Here is a 21979-nt window from a genome sequence, read left to right as displayed (position 1 = left end):
GCTGCCAATCACGTGCAGGCCCAGACAATGCCAGTGTGATCAACTCCTGAGACGGAGGTGGGTCTGTCACACACCCTGGAGATTGGGGTGTTGTATGGGCTTCAGTGCCATCACCCCGATGGTTGAATATGCCCTTGGTGTCTGTCTCCTGCTTCCTGAGGCAACCTGGTTGGAGCTCTGGTTACCACTAGCTGCTCTCAGAAACTTGCTTGTCCTGGCCACTAAAATGGTCCAAGGAGATGGACCAGAACAATTGCTTCTCCTCCTGTTGCTGACCCAGGGTGCTGACCCCATGCAAGAGGTGAGAAAGCAGAAGGCAACCTGAGTTGGGGGGCAAGGAGGTTACTCAGGGGGTTGCTTGGGTCCTGAATAAAGGAAAACACCCTGTGAATAATTAAACATTTGGTAATAAATTATTTTCAAAAAATGTTCCCAAAGGGCCACACATGAATACTAATGGGCTTCTATGGACCCATTGAACCTACTGCTGAACTGAATCTCCTTGGTAACCAGAAAGCAACTTACCATGCACGAATCAACTGTGCCAGACTCATAGCCGGCACAGATCATCCGGGTGGTGATGGTCTTCGTGTCAAAGTAGGACTGACACTGCTCCAGAGAAATAATGCGGACTTCTCCCTCTTGCAGCTTAAAAGGCACTGGATTTTTTTTAAAAAGAAGAAGAAATAAAATATATGAGGGTAAAATGACTCAAAAATGAGGCTAGCCAAATATGAAATGATAACATCTTTATACCAAGAAAACCATGCTCTTAAAATGTCATTTCAAAGACGAAGCTCATTTGGAATCAGAATTTTCCAATAATTATAAGTGCTGACAGCAATCATTGAATCAAACCCCTTCATTTTGTTAATGAGAAAATTGAGGTTATAAGTAACCTGGCTCATGCTTTCCCTCTCTTATTATGTGTAGCAACATAAACAATAGCTACTACGTGAAAAGGAAAATCATCAAGCCAGAGCGCTGCTCCAGGTGGGAGGCTGCCAGCTCTGTGACAGCTCAACATGTGAGCCCTGCTCTGTTCAAGTTCAGACTGCCTGTTCAGACTAACAGAGGAAGGGCTGCCCTATCCTTGGTTTGAACAGTGTGTCTCATCATGTGCTATGGTAGCCATCATCTGAGGTCAGAACCTTGAATCCTAGAGGATACATCAGAGAGATGTGGAAAGGGAAAAGCCATCCCTTAGTGTCAGCAGAGAGAACATGTGAATTTCATCTTGCTCCAAAGTTCTCACAGAATAACAACGTATTTCTCAAAGCCAGCAGCAAGAATCTCTCATTGTTCAGCCATTCTACAAAACATACACACTGTTCTCCTTTTAGATAGTGATGGTGAAGCAGTGTACACGTACAGGGTACCTTAATGGAAGAAAGAATACGTTTTCCAATACGTTTGGAAAAATCAATGCAATGCAGACAGTGGAAGTTCCCCAAGTTGTCGAAAGAATGGCAAAAAGAACCATCGCTAATGTTTACTGGGTTACCCACAGTGGGCCAGGCTCCTGCACTCAGCATTCTCTGGGCCTATTTTCTTTAATCTTTACAATAATCCTGTGAGTTAGACAGTTGCTATTATTTTTTCCATTTTATAGTAAGCTAGAAGGTGGTGTAGTCAGTGTCAATCAGATCTTTTCAATGAACTCAGACCCTTGCTCTTCCTACTACATTATATACGTGGTATGTGCCATATGTCACACGATTACTCTGAGTTTAATGTGGATATTGGGAACAATACTAGTAGAGGCAATATAGATTCTGCTCTCATATACACAAAACTAATTATAGCTTTTAAAAACCAAGATAAGCAGGCATGGTGACATCATATGTCTGACATTGCCTTTATTTCTTACATGTTAGCTTTTCAGAAGTCATTGACTTACTACTGTCTAGTTACTTTTTTCTTTTTATTCTCAGTTGATCGTATAGAAAAGAAACTCAGCTTAGCTCAAAACTTGACTAAATTTCAGGAAAAACAATGGTCCTTCAAATTGGCAGTTGCTAAGACAGATAACAGGACACAGATATATATCATCATCCCTGAGAGCTGCAGTACTACACCTGATATAGTTGGCATGGTCAGTGCCTACCATTAAAGAAAATATCTCATCGATTAAATTCTTATTCTAAACCTTTAATAAGTCAAGCAAAATGAGAGAGTCCTTTATGGGCGGCTGAGAGTCAGCGGTACAAATTTTTTAATTTCTATATGTTTTATTTTTTTAAATCATCTAAGAACCCAAACTATTTAAATTAATTTGAATAGGCAAATAGCTAACCAGTTTTCCTTCTAGAGAGACTTACAGGCTGTGTTACCAATGTTGATAGGACCAAATCATAACAAAGAGTTGGAAATGGGACCGTCCAGCTTGACTGCAGAAGAGGAACTACCTAACTGCTAGACAGAGGCTCCGAGTGACTTTGCCTGAAGTGAGTGCAAATCACCAATGGAAACAATGCAAGGGAGGATGACTTGATAGGTCTCATCTTGCGTGCCAGCTCTAAAACATCAGTAGTGGCTCCCTGGAGAAAGACTGAGATGTGGAGAAGGATTTCTGAGGTTGTATCTGGGCTTGGCAGGTTTAAGTGCATGGTGAAGTATTGACATCTATGATTTGCATGGAAGGGAGAGTGACACGTAATGCTAAGTATCTGTGGCTCTACTTTTGTAAGTGAAAATGGGAAATGATTGCCAAAGGCCAGGAAGTACCCTATTGTTTTCCAGTTACAAGCTGAAAGGCTCCTGAGGATCCTGACTTACTTTTGTTGCCCATGTGTCCCCAGCCTGTGATATAGCAGTAAGTATCAGGTTCTAACGACTGCTCCGGGCTGGGTAAGCAGACGGGCCGGACGTAGCTTGTTTCATCGATGTCTTCGCTTAGCTCCACTATGCTGATGTCATAGTCCACCACTGCTCGACTGTAGCGAGGATGCAGGATGATGGTTTTCACGAGGCGCATCTGCATGAACGTTGATGGGTGGTCTAGATTATTGATGCCAAACACCACTTTCCAAACGGCAGCATTCTCTCTCCTAAAATAATAATTCAAGAGCTATTGGCATCTTAAGCTCAGATTTATCTTTTAAAATTTACATTTTATTTTTAAAATATTTATTTATGTAAATAATGGCTCTTTCCATGCCCATCTCCCACGTATTCATATAAGAAGCATTTATATAACCCCTGAGCAATTTGCAAATATTTCACTGTTGTGGAAAGCAAAGCCCATGCTTCCTGAATGGTGCTATTCTAGAAAATAACACTTGTTCGCTTTGAAAGGCAGGCAGCGTAGTTAATACTTGCTTCATTGAGTGGGAAAGATGACGAAAAGACATGAAGAGAAAAGAGACAAGAGAAAAAAATGAAAGAGAATGAAAAGCTGAGGCTAAGAGATCCCTCCAATAAGGAGCCAGGGCTTCAGAAATGTCAAGTTTTCAGGAAAGGCTTCTGAAAATTTCAAGCTAGGGGCTTAAAAAGGCCACCCACAACTTCTAATGGGCAGTCTTACACTTCATTGTTTTTGAAAACTTGTCAGCAATAGTCTAGTCAATTCCATCTTAAAACACTTTTCCACTCGACTTCCAGGACTCTCCAAGCTCCAGAATTTCCTCCCATCTCTGGGGCCCCTTCCTCTCTGTCTTCTCTGCTGGATCCTCCTCCTCTGCTCTCAGTGTCTATATTGAAGTGCCCCAGGCCACTGCCTTCAGTCTTCTCATTCTACACTCACCCCCTAGAAGATTTCACCTAGTCCAATGGCTTTAAATGCCACCCATAGCCTTGTACCTCCCAAACATATATCTCCAGCTCCATCCTCTCCCTTGAGCTGCAGACTTGTACATCCAATTATCCACTCACATATTTGCTTGGATGTTTGATGCTGGCTAAGATTTATGAGTGCTGTGTATGTGGCAATGTTCTAAGCATTCAGAATTCATTCTACAGTTATTTAATATTTATAGCCACCAGTTATGCAGTTGAATCATCTCTCTTATACCTAACATTGATTGCATCAGAAAGTCTTCACTACTCTGCTTTCAAATATATCCTGAATCTTGTTGTTTCTCCCTCTGCCACCACTACAATCCTAATCTAAGCTACTCTCATCTCCCAAATGGTGGCCCTTCTTCTACTCTTTGCCCCTATAACCCATTCTCCTCACAGTCGCAGAGTGATCTTTTTAAAAATAAAATTAGATCAAATTCATTTTCTGCTCATAATTCTCCAAGGACTTTGAATCACACTCAAGACAAACTGTAGACTCCTATCCATGGCCTTCGAGGCCCCACATGACCTGCTCCATTCGAACCCCAGGGACTTTCTATTTTTGGACATGCCAAGGACATCCACAGCTCAGGACTCTTCCCTTTCTGTTCTCTCAGCTCTCATGTGGCTCCCACATTTATTCCTTCTCTTTACCCAGGTCCCAGCTCAAACATCACCACCTCAAAGCTGTCCTCCGTGACTGCCCAGTCTAGCCTTTACCCCATCACTCTCTACTCTTGACCCAGCTTTAATTTTTGTCTCACAGCACTCGTTGATACCAATGACGATACACTTCTTTGTCTGTTCTGTGTCTGGCCCCCAGACTGTAAGTTCTGGGAAGGCAGGGACTTGGCTGGTATTCCCAGGACCTAGTACCTGGCATACATTGGGTTCTTAACATGTACTTGTTTAATGATAGTTCAACAGATGATGTTTCAAAACGTTTATTAGTGGCCAACTCCAACCACCTAAGCAAGGTCTATTCATCACCATTGCCTCCACCTCCTCCTCCATTCTCAGTTTCTCTTCCTCTATAGTGGGCCAGGACCGAAGGTGTGGGCATTTAGTTGACCACAGTGTTGGAATGTGGAGCTTTTATTGTAGATACTCCCTTACACTGTGGTGACACGTCAGCCATGCCATCACTGTCCTCATTTGCAAGCTTGCCCAACTAACATAAGCTGATCTGACCAGCTAGACCAGTTGTTTTCCAACCCAGGCTGAATACTGAATCACCTGAGGAGCTTTCAAATACTAATTTTCTGGGCATCATCCCGTATCAACTGAAAGTTGGGCTGGGGTCTGGGAATTGGTATTTTTAAGAGCTCCCTAGGGAGTCTCTGACAAAAACACACCCACCCTCTTTTTCTCCTTGGCATGTCGTTCTTCACCATTTTCTCATACATAGAAAAAATTCAAAACGCTGAGATTTTAGGAGGGTTAGGAAAAAGTATCAAGGCCAACATTCAACCTGTTTTTAGCATTGCTGGGTTCTTAGACTAGATTCTACTAACAGAGTCCTCTATACAGTCCACACATTCTATCCTTTTTCCATTGTAAAAAAAAATAATTTTAGGTCTATCAAAATTGATGTCATATGGAAGCAACCTAAGTGTCCATCAGCAGATGAATGGATAAAGAAGATGTGGTGTATATATATATATATATGATGGAATACTACTCAGCCATAAAAAAGAATGAGATGTTGTCACTCACAGCCACATGGATGGACTTGGAGGATATTATGCTAAGTGAAATAAGTCAGACAGAGAAAGACAAATACTATATGATATCATTTATGTGTGGAATATAAAAAATAAACTAGTGAATATAACAGAAAAGAAACAGACTCACAGATACAGAGAACAAACTAGTGGTTACCAGAGGGGAGAGGTAAGGGGGGGAGGGGCAAGATAGGAGTGGGGGTTAAGAGACACAAACTGTATAAAATAAATAAGCTACAAGGATATATTGTACAACACGGGGATACAGTCAATTTTTTTATTGAAGTATAGTTGATTTACAATGATTCAGGTGTACAGCAAAGTGATTCATATATATATTTTATATATATATATATATATTCTTTATCAGATTTCTTTTCCATTATAGGTTATTACAAGACAGTGAATATAATACCCTGTACTATACAGTAGGTTCTTGTTGTATAGTCAATATTTTATAATAACTATAAATGGAGTATAACCTTTAAAAATTGTGAATCACTATATTGTACACTTGAAACGTATATAATATTGTACATCAAATATACCTCAATAAAAAAATTGATGTCACTATTTGAAAATATATATATATGTAACATCTATATATAGAGAAATATATATATATAGAAATATATCTATAGATATAGATATGGATATAGATATAGAGCTGGGGATTTCAATAATAAAGTAAGAAAGACATGATCCCTGCCTATACAACTTTAGAATTGAGTGAAGATAGAACACATAAAGAAACAATTATAATAAAATTCAGGAAGTGCTATCTCATGAACATACAGGATAAGGTTACAGAAGACTATTTTTCATTAAATAAAGCCATCATCAAAGAACATGCCTTTCTTTCTCTTCCTTCCTTCCTGACTTTGTCTTTCTGGTCTTTTCTTCCCTCCCTTCCTCCCTTCCTTCTTTCCCTCCCTCCCTCCCTTCTCTCTCCTCCCTCCTCCCTCCTTGCCTCTCTTCCCTTCCTCCCTTCCTCCCTCGCTTCCTCCCTTCTTCCTTCCTTCTTTCCCTCCCTCCCTTTTTCCCTCCTCCCTCCCTTCCTTCCTCCCTCCCTTCCTTCCTCCCTTCTTTCCCTCACTCCCTTTTTTCCCTCCCTCCCTCCCTCCCTTCTTTCCCTCCCTTCTTTCCCTCCCTTCCTCCCTCCCTTCCTTCCTTCTTTCCTCCCTTCCTTCCTTCTTTCCCTCCATCCTTTCCTCCCTCCCTTCCTTCCTTCCTTCTCTCCCTCTATCCCTCCCTTCCTTCCTTCTTTCCCTCCCTCCTTCCCTCTCCCTGTTCCATTTTTCAGTCTAGAGGAGTAAGTGCATAACCATCTGATAAATTCAATACTCACTTGAGATTCTATTGTTTAAGATATTTGAAATCAAACAATTATTGATTTCAAATGTCTACCTATTTAATAGCTTCTTGCCTCGAATCAGAGCTACTAAATTTTGGTTTCAAAAAAAATACTCATCTATCTGCTTAAATCACAAGCAGTATGACAAACAGTATGCAGTTGAACACTGCAAATTATTGGTAACAAAATGAAATAGTGTAAACTTTTTGGACTTAATTATGATATTGGGGTTAATCTAATTCTAACACTAAAACAAGTATCAATAAAACTGCAAAATGTTATTAACTTGTATTCAGTAGCCTGTTGTGACACAAGCTACTGTCCTTATGGCATTAATATCCACCAAAAGCCAAAAAAAAAAATACAGGAAATTCACATACTTTTTTATATTCAGTAAGGAAATTGTTCTGTTTTCTTTTTTGTTGTAAGGGGGAAAATAAAGTCTCATTAAATGTTTTTTCCCAAGTCTGGCAAAAACCAGGAAAAACAATAACCTGTTGTTCAAAAGGGGTACATGAAGTGAGGGAGATGTGTATAAATGGTATATTGGTATATTAAGCATGTTCTAGAAAGAATGAGTCACCCCCATCTGGGTGGAAGCAAAAAGAGGAAAGAAGACTTAGGGCTACATGAAGGCCACATGAATCTAGTTTCAGTAAAAAGTACCCAGTAGAGGAACACATAGGAACAAGCTATGTTCATGTGGCCATTTTAGTGAAGAGTAAATTGGACTACAAAGATAAAAAGCCAAGTATAGCAGGTGAAAATCTTCAGCATCAAGGGGATTTTTTTCTCAGTGCTGTCAGACTTCAAAGCAACAGCAAGGAGAACTGGTGCATCCTTAAAGAAGATTGTGCAAAGATCCTCAGGCTCTGAGAGTGAGGAAGCAGGCAAGGTGAAGCCAGGTGAAAATCCACCAGTAACAATAAAAGTGGCTGAGGAAGATGTTAAGAGACATTTTTCTCCTTTCATTCTTGCTCTACATAGTATTTCATTACCAGAAATTCTTTTAATTTGCTTCATGTTTATACTCCTGTTTTAATGATGAATATACATTATAGATAATGTTGAGATAATATGATTTCAACTTCTAATTCTTCAATTATCACTCTAGAGAGAAAACACAGCTACTTATACACCTCAGATGCATTATGACATCCAGGGAAGTTTATACATAATTGAAGGCACAATGTCTCTGGACACAATAACCAGTTTCAGTTTGTAATTTGCCACACTCAGCTCTAGTTTAGACATAAATTTGCCACATTTTCACTTAATTCAGCTGGCCAGGTTTAGAGATTTTCTTCTATCTTTATCTTTTCTTAAGAGCACAAAAATTTCCCTTTTTTCACCCTGTCTGATTTTACTTCGAATAACTTATATTTACTATTTATCTTTTTTCAGAAAATAAAATTAATATTTATAATTAACCCCTGTGATAGAAATCACTATTTTACAAGACTTACTCCAGAAATGGCACAGCCATGTGGTGACTTGGGAGTAATTTGAAATTTACCATATCTGCACTAAGTAAAGAAATATCACACAAAAGCATCATTTCTGTTCTACAAATCTTAGGAACCTCTTACTTTTAATATTGCATCTGCCCTTGGTATGTTGAAAGAATTCTCTCTAACACATGCAGTGAATAGATTCTAGAATGGGATGACCACAATGTAAATGCATAAAGGGGCCGAGTATAAGTCAGTAAGTAGTGGGTGTCAGACCACAAGACTTGCCCATCTCGAGGGCCATCTGCCTCTCAGCTCCTGCTGATGGCTGTCATATTGGAATATCCAGTGTGAACTGACCTTCTGATTGTTTCAGGGAAGCCAAAGTTCTGGATTTTAGGTAAAGTATACACAGTTTGAACTGCTGGCTAAAGTTTTTAAATGTATCTAACAAGCAAAAGAGATCAGAGCTGGATTCTTCTTTTAGTATAAAATCTCTATAGTTTCCAAGTATTTCTACATATCAATTCAATCATCTTCTCACCAATTATGAGGTATAAATAGGAATGCTTACTCCATTTTAGAGAAGATAAAGCAGTGACTCAGAGCAGATTAGTGACTCATCTAAAATCACAGAGATACTAAGTGATGGTAGCAGGCCAGAAAGCCAGTCCTTTAAACCCCTACACCACAACCTTTATACTAAACTTCTCTGAAACAAAGAGAAGGGTCCACAGGTATCAACACAAGAATCAGGTATTGGCCACAGAGTGGAAAGCATGCAGGATGAGTGGAGACTGACTGGTGAGTGATAGGATGGCAGATAGAAGGAAGATACCTTCTCTTTCCTGAACGTATCCCCCAGATATGATGGGGAACTAGCCGCCAGTAATGAAATTACAGAAAGTGAGCAATTCTATTATCCCAGGGTCCAAAAAAGCTAGAGAAGGGGATAGTCAGATACACATCCTAGAGCTTAGAGAATCAGATTTAAGAATGTTTCGGAAAAAAGATAGGACAATGTGTCCAGACGCTCTTAAAACAAGTACAGCTAAACAGAGATGGGAGAGTTTGAGTTCCAAATTCTGATTTACCATCACAAATGACTGCAGTAAGAAAATGAAGAATCATCCAAAAAGTAAATGTTACAACATAAGAATCTCAGAGCTTTCAAACTGGAAAGTTTATCACAGAACAGTGGCAAGAAACTGTAGCAATTGTCAAAAAGTCTTAGTCACAGAACCCTCCTACACTGTTGGTGGGAATGTAAATTGGTACAGCCACTACGGAGAGGAAAATGGAGGTTCCTTAAGAAACTAAAAATAGAGCTACCATATGATCCTGTAGTTTCACTCCTGGACATATATGCAGAGAAAACCATAATTTGAAAAGATACATGCACCCCAACATTCATTGCAGCACTATTTACAATAGCCAAGACATGGAAGCAACCTAAATGTCCATTGACAGATGAATGGATAAAGAAGATGTGGTATGTATATATATATATACAATGGAATATTACTCAGCCATAAAAAAGAATGAAATAATGCCATTTGCAGCAACGTGGATGGACCAAGAGATTATCATACTAAATAAAGTCAGACAGAGAAAGACAAATATATGATATCACTTATATATGGAATCTAAAAAAAATGGTACAAATGAACTTATATACAAAACAGAAATAGACATACAGACATAGAAAACAAACTTATGGTTATGAAGGGGGAAAGGGGGGAAGGAATAAATTAGGAGTTTGGGATTAACATATACACATTACTATATATAAAAAGATAACCAACAAGGACCTACTGTATAGCACAGGGAAATAAACTCATTATTTTGTAATAACCTATAATGGAAAAGAATCTGAAAATCTACATCTATATATATAACTGAATCACTTTGCTGTATACCTGAAACTAACACAACACTGTAAATCAACTGTACTTCAATAAATTTTTTTTTTGTGTGGCCATGCTGTGTGGTTTGCAGGATCTTAGTTTCCCGACCAGGGATCGAACCTGGGCCCCCGGTAACCACTGGACCGCCAGGGAATTCCCTATACTTCAATCAATCAATCAGTCAATAGAAAAAAAGCAGGAAAAATAAAAATGGCTTCTCAGCAAAATTATGTGTGGGAAGAACAAGATGAGGATTTCTATCTGGGGCAAATAATTTAATATTAGTAGTCAACTAAGACAAAGCTGAACTATTTGAACTTTCCTTTACTTCTAATATCTCCATTCAAGGAGAATGGTCTTCAGGCAACATCCAAAAGATTCATCTTCCATGTGATAAAACGTATAAGTGCTTAATACATTGAAATGTTGAGTTGATGTCTGGTCTAAGATATGGGAGGGGTCAGTAAAAGATCACTGACCTTCTGCAGAGGAGTTAACATTTCTAGTTCCAGACAAATTATAGTCCTAACTACTAAAAGAGCTACAGATGTCATCACTAACACCGAGAAGGGGCTGGTTAGTCAGTTAACAAATATTTGATTGGTTGCTATATTCCTTGCTGAAAGAAATGAAAATACAAGGCGAGGAAGACAGACAGGGTTCATGCCCTCATAGAGCTTTCATCCTGGGCTAGCCAAATATATATATAAACAAATAAGATTATCTCTGGTAATTAGGAGGGGAAAAAAATAGGATAATGTGATAGAGAGATGACTGATTGGAGGGGGGTCATTTTACCTAGGATGGTTAGGGCAGGCCTTTGACAAAGTGACACTTAATTTGAGACTTGAATGAGGGGAAGGAGGCAATTTTGTGACTCCATAGGAGGGTTCCATACTGCAGAAGCAGCAAGTAGAAAAGTCCTAAGGCAGGAATGAGATTGGGGGATTTCAGGGACAGAAAGGCTACATGTTTGGAGACCAATGAGTGATGAGAGAATAGGAGGAGATGCAAAGAGGTAGGACTAGATATTTAAAGGCTATGATAAGAAATCTTATTCTTGTTACAATGAGAAGCTGTTGTACAGTTTTAAACAGGTGGTGACATGGTATGATTTACATTTTAGAAAGATCGTCATCTCACTGTGTGTAGAATAGACAATAAATGAACGAGAGTAGTCTAAAAAAAAACAGATAGGAAACTGTTTTAAAAGTTGTTATGGATTGATTGTGTCCCCCTGCAAAATTCATATATTGAAATCCTAATCCCCAATACATCAGAACAAGATCTTATTTGGAGATAAGGTCTTTACAGAGGTAATCAACTTAAAATGAGGCCAGTATGGTGAGCCCTAATCCAATATGACTGGGTATCCTCATGAAAAGGGGAAACTTGGAGACAGACATGCACACAAAGGGTGAAGATGAAGACAAAGATCAGAATTAGGCTTCTATAGGCCAAGGAATGCCAAAGATTGCCAGCAGAACACCAGAATCCAAGCGAGAGGCATTCTCTCTCACAGCCCTCAGAAGGAACCAACCATCCCAATACCTTGATCTTAGACTTCTAGCCTCCAGAACTGTAAGACAATAAACTTCTGTCAATAAACTTCTTGGCTTGTTGAAGCCACCCAATTTGTGGTACCTTGTTATGGCTGCCCTAGGAAGCTAATACAATAATCCACACCTGATATGATGGTGGTCTGGATTAGGATTATAGCATAAAGATGATGAGAGGCAGTTGGGTTCAAGCTATATTTTGAAAGAAGATCCTACAGAACTTACTGCTAGAGTAAAAGTGGGAGGAATTAAGGATGACTCCCAGGTTTGGTGTATTAGCAAACCAATGGATAATGATGCCTCTTACTGAGATGGGGAAAGTTTGTGAAGCATACAATTATTTGCTCAGTGGGAGAGATGAGGAATCAAGTTTTGTTCTGGCCACGTAAAGTAGAATGTTTATTACACATTCAAATGGACACTTCATCTAAGCATTTAAATATGTTTGAGGTTGGTGGGTTGGGAGAAAAATCTGGGCTGTGCTAGAGATATAAATTTGGAAGTTATGAATAAATATTTGATATTCATATTCGATATTCATATCAATATTTGATATTCATCTTTGTTCAAATATAAGGAAGCATTTGAAACTATGTGATTAGATGATTGTAGACAGATAAGGAAGCCAAGAATTAGGTCCTTATCTGATCATGGGCTGCTATAACAAACTACCATAGACTGGGTGGCTTAAACAACAGTTATTTCTCATACTTGTTGAGGCTCGAAGTCAAAGATTAGGGCACTAGCATGTTCAGGGTCTGGTGAAGATCCCCTTCCTCGATTACAGATGGTGGTCTTCTTGTTGTATCCTTACACGGCAGAGGGAGAGAGGGCTAGCTTTCTTTCTCTTCTTATAAGGACAACATGGGTTTCACCCTCATGACCTAATCACCTCCCAAGGGCCCCACCTCCTAATAGCACCTTATTAGGGGTTAGATTTTCAACATGTGGAAATTAGGGGGACACAACTGTGCAGTCCACAACACACCTGGAGAACTAAAACATTTAGTGGCCTAGAAGAGGAGAAGCTGCAAAAAAAGAAAGAGAAGGGTAGGTCAGTGACATAAGAATTTTTTTGTTATTTTAAAAGAAAAGTGAAGAAAGTATTTTAAGAAGGATGTAGTAATCAAATACTAGGGAGGGTTCCAGTGAGTTAGAAACTGAAAATCCACCATTGGATTTGGCAAGATGGAAGTCACTAAAGACTTTAGTAAGTGTCATTTCTGAAGTGGCCTTGATGACAACCCAACTGGAGTGACCTGAGGGGAATACAGGAAGTGTAAAAGTGAAGACAGTGACTGTAGGAAACTCTTTTAGGAGTTTTACTGTGAGTACTAGCCAAAATGGGGCAAGAGTTGAAGAGGGATGTGAAGTCAAGAGAAGGGGGTTTAAGTTGGTGACACTAAGGCATGTTTGCTGAAGGGAATGATCCAGCAAAAAAGGGAGAAATTGATGAAAAATAGAAATGATGATTTTAAAATAGTCTTTGACGGAATAAAGACACAGACCTACTAGAGAATGGACTTGAGGACACGGGGAGGGGGAAGGGTAAGCTGTGACAAAGTGAGAGAGTGGCATGGACATATATACACTACCAAACGTAAAATAGATAGCTAGTGGGAAGCAGCCGCATAGCACAGGGAGATCAGCTCGGTGCTTTGTGACCACCTAGAGGGGTGGGATAGGGAGGGTGGGAGGGAGGGAGACGCAAGAGGGAAGAGATATGGGAACATATGTATATGTATAACTGATTCACTTTGTTATAAAGCAGAAACTAACACACCATTGTAAAGCAATTACACCCCAATGAAGATGTTAAGAAATAAATAAATGCATCTAAAATAAAGTCTTTGGAAGATGAATGGAAATATGATTGTCCTTAAAAAGGAGCAAGGACACATCCTCCACCATAACTCAAGGGAAAGGAGGGGACGTGGCCAAAGATACAGGTAACTTGTTGGAATTAGGGGTGAGACAAGGCAAAACATATAATGATGTCTATTTTCTTCATAAAGAATGAGGTGAGACCAGTGGAGGGTGAAGGAGATTTGGGGAGAGAGGAGAAGATGTCAAATAGTTGAGGATGGAAAAGTGGCTTTAACTGTGAACATATACTGGATGGGTGCCATATTGTTAGATGCTCATTTGAGATTCATGATCATACATTCGACATGAGCTCAGTTAGCAGTCTGGTGTGTGATATTCTCCAGCGATGACCAGCTGTTCAGGTGCAGGTGCAGAGTACGTGGATAGTCGCAGGACAAGAAGAAACAAGTAAGTAACTGCAAAGATTAGAAGGGGAAGAACTCCCAGTTTCTGTGAGCCCCAAAAACTATGGGAATTGGCCTAACGTTTAGGCCAACTGCTGGCTACATCCTAGACCCAGACATTTTTCCACTGGAGCAGTGAGGATGCAGAGAATGCCTCCTTAGGGGGCAGGGCAGTGGGGAGCATGGAGTCAGGTCAGGGTCACCACAATTGCTCACTCACCGGTGATGCTGGAAAACAGCACCCCAGGGGAGGTATGGATCCAAAATGGAGAATTCCTATTTTAGTGGACATTAGTACTTGATGGGAATGGATCAAATCTCTCAAGTAGACAGAACGGAAAGAAAAAATTGCAAACGAATGGCATGGTTTATATGCACCTAGAAGATAAAGAAGTAACCATGAGAACATGACATGGGCTCAGTAATAAAACGTCAGATCAAACCTCTCACTTCTTTTCCTGACTGTATTAAAAGACTGTTAGATCAGTACAGGTGGGTAAGTCAATAGTTATTTTCTGTGGAGAATGAGAAAGGCAGCTGTCCAGAAATAGGTGAAAAGATTATTGAGTAATATTAAGGGTCCAATGGGTGCTGAAAGTCAGGCATGACACTAATCTGCATCCTTGGGTAATGTTCTCCTCAGTTTGGAAGAGCATGAATATAGGATTGAAAACGTGCTCTTCATATTGACTCTTAGTTGGAGGTCTGTGTGGTGTGTATGGCAGAAAGATCTAGGGGCAAAGAAGTTGAAGGTCCTGGTGAGAGGACTGAAGTGATGGTCCCAGTGCACTAGGTTACCTGGGGAAAGAAACGAGATGAGGAGGAGACAGATGGACTGAGAAAACAGGAGGAGATGCGCAGACAAGCAAACACAAGTCTTGTTGGAGTGAAGAGCTGGTGTGGTAGAAATCAAGACATGGGTGACCTGGCAGGGTTAAGGGTTGTGATCTTATAGTAAAAGGATAGTTTTTCATGCAGATTTCCTGGAGAGGAATCAGACACTTCTGATAACTACTAGTTGTGTGCCAGCCTAGGAAGTTCATCCTTAAGTCTCTTGGAGGTGGAAGAAGGCAAGGAAATTGCTTGTTAAATTACCCCTGAAACTCAACGTCTTTCTTCCTTAGAGCTGTGGAAGTTGAATTGTTACTATGGCATCTGGGACTTCATCTGATCAACGTAGTACCTCATGGTTTTAATTTTCCTTTGGGATTTTTAAATACCTCTCCATGCAGGAGCAAGACATGTCCTTTTTTTCCAGGAATATAATTAAAAGAGACAGGCTTGAAAAGAACTACAGATGGGTCACACTGGGCCTTGCCAAAGTATGGAATCAGGATATGAAGTAAATCCCATTAATTGCAGCAATTGATGGATCCTACAGAGAGTAAGGCTTACAATTAGAGGTTCTCAAAAGTTTTGAGGGCCACTGGAAAGATTGTAAAATAGAACCAAAGTTATTAGCACACATTCAAGCAAAGACTTGTTTGAATTTGGGCAATTTCTAACTTCTTATGGATAGGCCAGGCCCCACTTGACAGTTCTGTGAAGTCTAATGTTCCATGAAATTTTACCAGGGCCTTTGATAGAATATCCATTTCCTTAATTATAAACACATTTCTTCTCTATTGCAAGGTTTCTCCTTAACTTCACAGATCTGTCAGTGAAAGACAAAACTGGGATACCACATATGGAAATTTGACCAAAGTGGTGCATGAACTGGATGAATTAGTATATAAAAGGTGTTATTCCCTTAAAGAGCTGTTGGATTCATTTAGGTGATCGTCTTTTGATAAATGTACTCTTGCTAGTACAATCTTCTGCTTATCATGGAGTTATAAATCAGAACTGGAAAAGACATCTGGAGACATCTGGCCCCTTCCAAAGCAATAACATTGCAATGTATTTCCTGACATACTACACAGACTCTTCCAATCATTTAGGGTCGTTCTTACACATTAAAAGTTCTCAAGAGGAGGTTCTGGTTTGATTTTTTACATCATATTTCCCCAAAAAGAGCAATCAAATAGCTAGATATACACATTTCCATTTTATAATCACTTCTCATATTATATTCTAATTACTTGTTTAAATGTCTGTCTCCTCACTAGGTTAGCATTCCAAGAAAGGATACATATATTCATTTCTTTAACCCCCATATGGAGATGAATATATGTTCTGGGACTCTATTCTGTAGAAACAAGAGTACCAATAGGTGAGTAGCTTTGCATAAGATGTATTGCAGTGTTGTTAAAGTGATAGCAAACTGGAACTAACATGAATGTCCATCAACTGGGGAATAATAAAAAAAGTATGGTGAATCTCTATGATGGAATATCATTTAGCTTTGAAAAAGAATGAGCTAGAGCTACATCAACTGACTTGGAGGGGACGTCCATTATATGCTGCTACATGAGAAAAGCAACTTACAAACAAAAGTATAGTGTGTGATTTCAAGTTGTAAAAATAAATGACACCCTGTGAAAAATATATGTTTATAGCTGTGGAGGAACAATCACTAGGGGTGACCTTGAGGATGATGAGAAAGTAAAGGAGAGAGAGTATGGAAGGAGATAAAAATTGAGCTAGCAAAATGAAAAAATATTCATGCCGTAATGCTAAGCGAAAAGTCAGAATGCATGTGTTTTTGTTTTGTTTTGTTTTATTTATTTTTGGCTGCGTTGGGTCTTTGTTGCTGCACGCGGGCTTTCTCTAGTTGCAGTGAGTGGGGGCTACTCTCCATTGTAGTGCGTGGGCTTCTCACTGCGGTGGCTTCTCTTGTTGCGGAGCATGGGCTCTAGGCACACGGGCTTCAGTAGTTGTGGCTCGTGGGCTCAGTAGTTGTGGCTCGCGGGCTCTAGAGCCCAGGCTCAGTAGTGGCGCACGGACTTAGTTGCTCCACGGCATGTGGGATCTTCCCAGACCAGGGCTCGAACCCATGTCCCCTGCATTGGCAGGTGGATTCTTAACCACTGCGCCATCAGGGAAGTCCCTGAATGCATGTTTTTAGTAATAATATTTTAAAAAGAAAAATTTACCTTTATCGATGTCTTACTGACTGGTATCAGGCATGGTTCTTAAGGTTTTACATAGGCTATCTCACTTGATGCCTGCACCAACCCTGTGAGGTAGGGACGGTTATTTCCCTCATTTCACAGATGAGGAAACTTGGCCCAGAGAAGTTTATAAATTGACACAGTAAGTGGCAAAGCTGAGAAAAAAATAATAATAGACAAATAGGCAAAAAAACGAAATTGCATTTTTTTCTACAGATTAACCTGGTAAAATGAAAATAATCAATTTAATGAGGTGACAGAACTGTGAGTTATTTGTGTTAAATTTTTGCTATTATTTATTATTACTTTTAAATAAAGTAAAATTATTAAAAATAAAAAGAAGAAAATGGGCGGTATGGTGGTTTTGCAAACATGTCCTCAAATACTTTGCCACTCCTCTCGCTGAGAGAAGAGTTCTATGTTTCTTCCCTTTGAATCTGGGTGGGGCTGTGACAGCTCTGACCAACTCCATAGTGTAAGTAATGTTGTGTGTCTCTGGAGGTTGGATCAAAAAAGGCTTCCTCCTGGCTCCCTTTTTGGGACTCCCACTTTAGGGGATGCTAGCTACCAAGCTGTGAGTCTCACTTGGAGAGAAACAAATGCCCCTGCCAACAGGCAGCATCCACTGCCAGACTTCAGGTGGTGCCAGCCCCTAGAACCATAGTTCCTTCCAGCAGAGTTCCCAGACATTGCTGAGCAGAGACAAACCATAAGCTATTTCCTGTCTAGATGTCTAATCTCCAGAATCTTCCATGGGCAAAAAAAATGGTTGTTATTTGTTGTTGTTGTTGTTATTTTGTTATTGTTTGGTTAGGGGTCTTATTTATTTATTTATTTTTGCTCCTAAATTACACAACAACAGTCGAAATAGATGAGGACCTTCTACAGTGATGTTTGTCAACTTGGGGTAGGTTTCCCCTTGGTCTTATTTTTCTGCTCCCTTTAGGTATTTTGCGATGATTAACTTTATGTGCCAAGTGGCTGGACCATGGTGCCCCAATATTTTTTTTTTTTTTAAACTTTGGGTTTATTTATTTGTTTACTTATTTATTTATGGCTGTGTTGGGTCTTCGTCTCTGTGCGAGGGCTTTCTCTAGTTGCGGCAAGTGGGGGCCACTCTTCATCGCGGTGCGCGGGCCTCTCACTATCGCGGCCTCTCTTGTTGCGGAGCACAGGCTCCAGATGCGCAGGCTCAGTAATTGTGGCTCACGGGCCTAGTTGCTCCGCGGCATGTGGGATCCTCCCAGACCAGGGCTCGAACCCGTGTCCCCTGCATTGGCAGGCAGATTCTCAACCACTGCGCCACCAGGGAAGCCCTGTGCCCCAATATTTGGCCAAACATTTTTCTGGATGTTTCTGTGAAGGTGTTTTTGTGGAAGAGATTAGCTTTCAAAATGGTGGACTATTAGTAAAGCAGGTTACCCTCCATAATGTGGGTGGGCCTTACCCAATCAGTTGGAGACTTTCATAGAGCAAAGACTGATCTCCCCAGAGCAAGAAGGAGTTCTGCCAGCATGCTGCCTTTGGACTTGAACTGCAGCTCTTCCCTGAGTCTCCAGCCTGCCTGCCAACCCATCAGACTTTAGACTCACCAAGCTTCCAGGAATGTTTGCCAATTCCCGGAAAACTCTTTCTCTCTCTCTCATTGGTCTGTTTCTCTGGACAGCCCTGACTAACACACATATTATACTTTTCACTCTACTTCCCAAACTCCTCACCAATTCCTCCAGCATGCTAACTTCACTGTAGTATCCAAGCAAATCTGCTCTGTTTAACTTCATATGCATTTGATGTATTTAAGAGGGCTAGAAAAGAGACTAAAGCTGGCTAGAGAGTCAATCTTCTAAACTTCTTCCTCTTCCTCCCTCCTTAGGACATAAATCATAAGCAATATACATCTGTTGCCAATAAGTGAGCAGCACTTATATAGGATGATAACACCAAGGGTAGAAAAATCTAAGCAGATAAGGACCCGGGAAGGAGATCAACTGTGGATTTTGCACTGAATTACAGAATGGCATATGCCATTAAGAATACCCAAGTGACAGAATGATCAGGCAAAGCAAAAGAAAAGGTGCAGCTTACCCCTCGAAGCAGTGGGCGACTGTCAGAACCCACTTCTTGGCAATGAGGACACAGCCACAAATGTGACCACTGGGTTCACTCTGCAGGGAACACTGCCAGGGCCACCTTCCTGGGCGACTCGTCCGACCCCCGAGGATCCTCTTGTTCATTCGGGCAGCAGGGCGGCGCCCACAGTCTACCAAGGAGCAGGAGACAGCATGTGACTCACTACCAAACCCAGCTAGATGCTTGCACCTTTGCTGTCACGTACAAGTGATCATTTTTTCCCTTGAGCCAATCCAGTTAAATTAAGTTCATATCCCATTGTTACACCACTAATTCTCTCACCTTGTTTAGTACATAGAAGAGAAATCTTACTTCTGCTGTGACAGGACTGCCTAGATTTGGAAACATAAAATGGCATACTATTCAGTTACATATTTATTGTTCACTTCAAACACTTTACCGGTGAAAAGCAAGAATAGCTTATACTTAAGTCAGGAATTCTCAAGGCAGGGCTGTGGTCAGATATCACCTTGGAGGTGGAGGTATATAAAGGATGTACTTTTTTAAAGTGTATTTAATATCATTATTATACAATTTCACATTTGTGGGAAGAGAAACTACTGTTAGCAAAGTTTCCCACATCATCTTGGCTGGTGGCACCACCCATAATACTGACTCAATGATTTTCAAAGTAGGGAGAGGAAAAGGAAAGGCATTAGTCTGCTTCTCAGAATGTATGGTGAGGAGGGAGCATGTCAGACTTTTATGCTTATGGAGAGGACATGTATGTCCAAAAGAAGCTGAGAAATAGCTTGAGAGAAATAAAATATTACTTCAAAAAGTCAGAGAACAGAGAAAGGAATTGAATATTTAGACTAGAAAAGAATCTTGAGACTTTTTTTATTATCTTTTTTTTTAAGCTGAAGTATAGTTGATTTACAATATTGTGTTAGTTTCAGGTATACACCATAGTGATTCAGTTTTTTTCTGATTATATTCCATTATAGGTTATTATAAGACATTGAATATAATTCCCCATACTATACAGTAAATCTTTGTTGCTTATCTATTTTATGTATACTAGTTTGTATCTGTTAATCCCATACTCCTAATTTGTCCCTCTCCCTTCCCTTTCCCCTTTGGCAACCATATATTTGTTTTCTATGTTGCTGAGACTTTCAATGTTAAACTGTGTATCTATGATTAGCTGACAGGAAGAAGGGGATTAAATTCATCCCATGTAACTCTAGATGGCAGGGGAGAACTTATAGAAAAAGTGCATTCAGGAAAGGAAGAACTTTCTAAAAATCAGAGTTTAGCTTTGAAGGCAAGAACATGGTTTAAGCATCTATCAATGTGGCTGCACAAGAGAATTCAGCTTAGGGTACACTAAGTTTTAACCACAAAGTTCTCTTCCAAGCATTTATTCACAATGCAAATTTAAAAGAAAAAAAAACATGTTGGGACTGTCAAAAATACTATGACATGCTTAGAATCCTAGGTATGTCAGAAAAAAGAAAAACAACCCTAACTATGTCATTTCCACCTTCCTTTTTGAAGATCTACTGTCTTTTCATTTCTTGCTAAATCTGCATGGGGATATGTGTATACAATAAATTACATAATACAGAAAAAGCACATTTGCGTTTTGCCTTCTCGCAACCTGAAGTCGCATCTCCTCCTCACTCTCTATTTCGTTATCCTTAGTTTCTTTGTAACACTTCCAAATATCTGAAATTCATTTTGTTTATTACTAGCTTATCGTCTCTCTGTCTACCTCTGCAATGTACGTTTCCTGAGACCAGGGTCCTTGACCCCCTCATCCACTCCTACATCCCCACAGAGCTTAACAATGAACTTGGCATAGAAGAGATACAAATAATTAGTTGTTGTTAGATCTTAAAGTCATATCTTTTAGGAATAGGAAAAGACCAAAGACTATGTATCTCAACTCTTTATTTTAAAGGAAATTGCAGTTTATAGGATCACACATCTAGTTGGCAAGCCAGGACTAGAACAGGTCCACCAACTCCCAACTTAGAATGAGTTTATCTATCTTTCTATCTATCTATCTATCTATCTATCTATCTATCTATCTATCTATCTATCTATCTATCTGACCTGAAAGGGATTTTCTGGCAGTCCCAGTTTGGGGAAACAAATCACTGTTGAAAGACTCAGGTCATTGGAGGAAGTGCTTCAGTTGACAACTATTCAGAAATTTGGTTGCAAGTTTGGTCTATGGGGAAAATGTCAAGACATTCTAAAGAGAAATGGCCCACCTTTAGTTTTATTCTTTAGAGTTCTTATGTACTGATTTCTCTAACATTTATTAAAAGCTTTGGAGTCAGATAAACTTGGTTTGAGTTCAGAGACTATCACTTATCATCTGTGAGCTGTGAGTTTTGAGCAAGTTATTTAAATACTCTATAGCTATGTCCCTATAATGTAACAAGCACTAAATGAGTGTTAATTCCCCCAATTTACCTTTCTCCTGCACCCCTACCCAAGATGAGGGAGGCAATGTTGCCATGATTTTTTAGGGGAAATTTTTCAGAAGTGTATTTTCAAGGTTACTGGATTATAATTTTATTTTGTGTCTGTTTTTTCCTCAGGCTCTCCCAGTTTTATCAGTTGCCATTATTTCTTCTGTTAACTAGTCCCATGTAACATCTGTAGAAAGTGTAGATATTAAGAATTTATTTTTAATAGGATGTGAAAAAACTCCAAGATGAGAACCCAAGTTCCTCCTCCTTAACCGTGATAGTTTCTGCAATCATCATTCAAGAAAAATGTAATGAGCCAAGAGAA

At 39.7% G+C, this 21979-nt stretch overlaps 1 protein-coding gene across 4 annotated transcripts in view; it reads right to left on the bottom strand.

The window, feature by feature from the left end:
- Nucleotides 1–21979, bottom strand: part of CORIN (corin, serine peptidase) — a 254697-nt gene that overhangs the window by 15347 nt on the left and 217371 nt on the right. For all 4 annotated transcript variants that reach the window (XM_036853182.1, XM_036853179.1, XM_036853181.1 and 1 more), the window contains 4 exons: nucleotides 19511–19560; nucleotides 19184–19358; nucleotides 2779–3050; nucleotides 526–659 (listed from right to left, as the gene is read on the bottom strand). In XM_036853182.1, the coding sequence (XP_036709077.1) occupies nucleotides 526–659; nucleotides 2779–3050; nucleotides 19184–19358; nucleotides 19511–19560 (631 nt within the window). The remainder of the gene's footprint in view (nucleotides 1–525; nucleotides 660–2778; nucleotides 3051–19183; nucleotides 19359–19510; nucleotides 19561–21979) is intronic.

This window comes from Balaenoptera musculus, chromosome 5 (genome assembly GCF_009873245.2).
Source record: "Balaenoptera musculus isolate JJ_BM4_2016_0621 chromosome 5, mBalMus1.pri.v3, whole genome shotgun sequence".
Classification (NCBI taxonomy): Eukaryota; Metazoa; Chordata; class Mammalia; order Artiodactyla; family Balaenopteridae; genus Balaenoptera; species Balaenoptera musculus.
The sequence above is the reverse complement of the archived record's forward strand: the minus strand, read 5'-3'. Positions and strand labels throughout refer to the sequence as shown.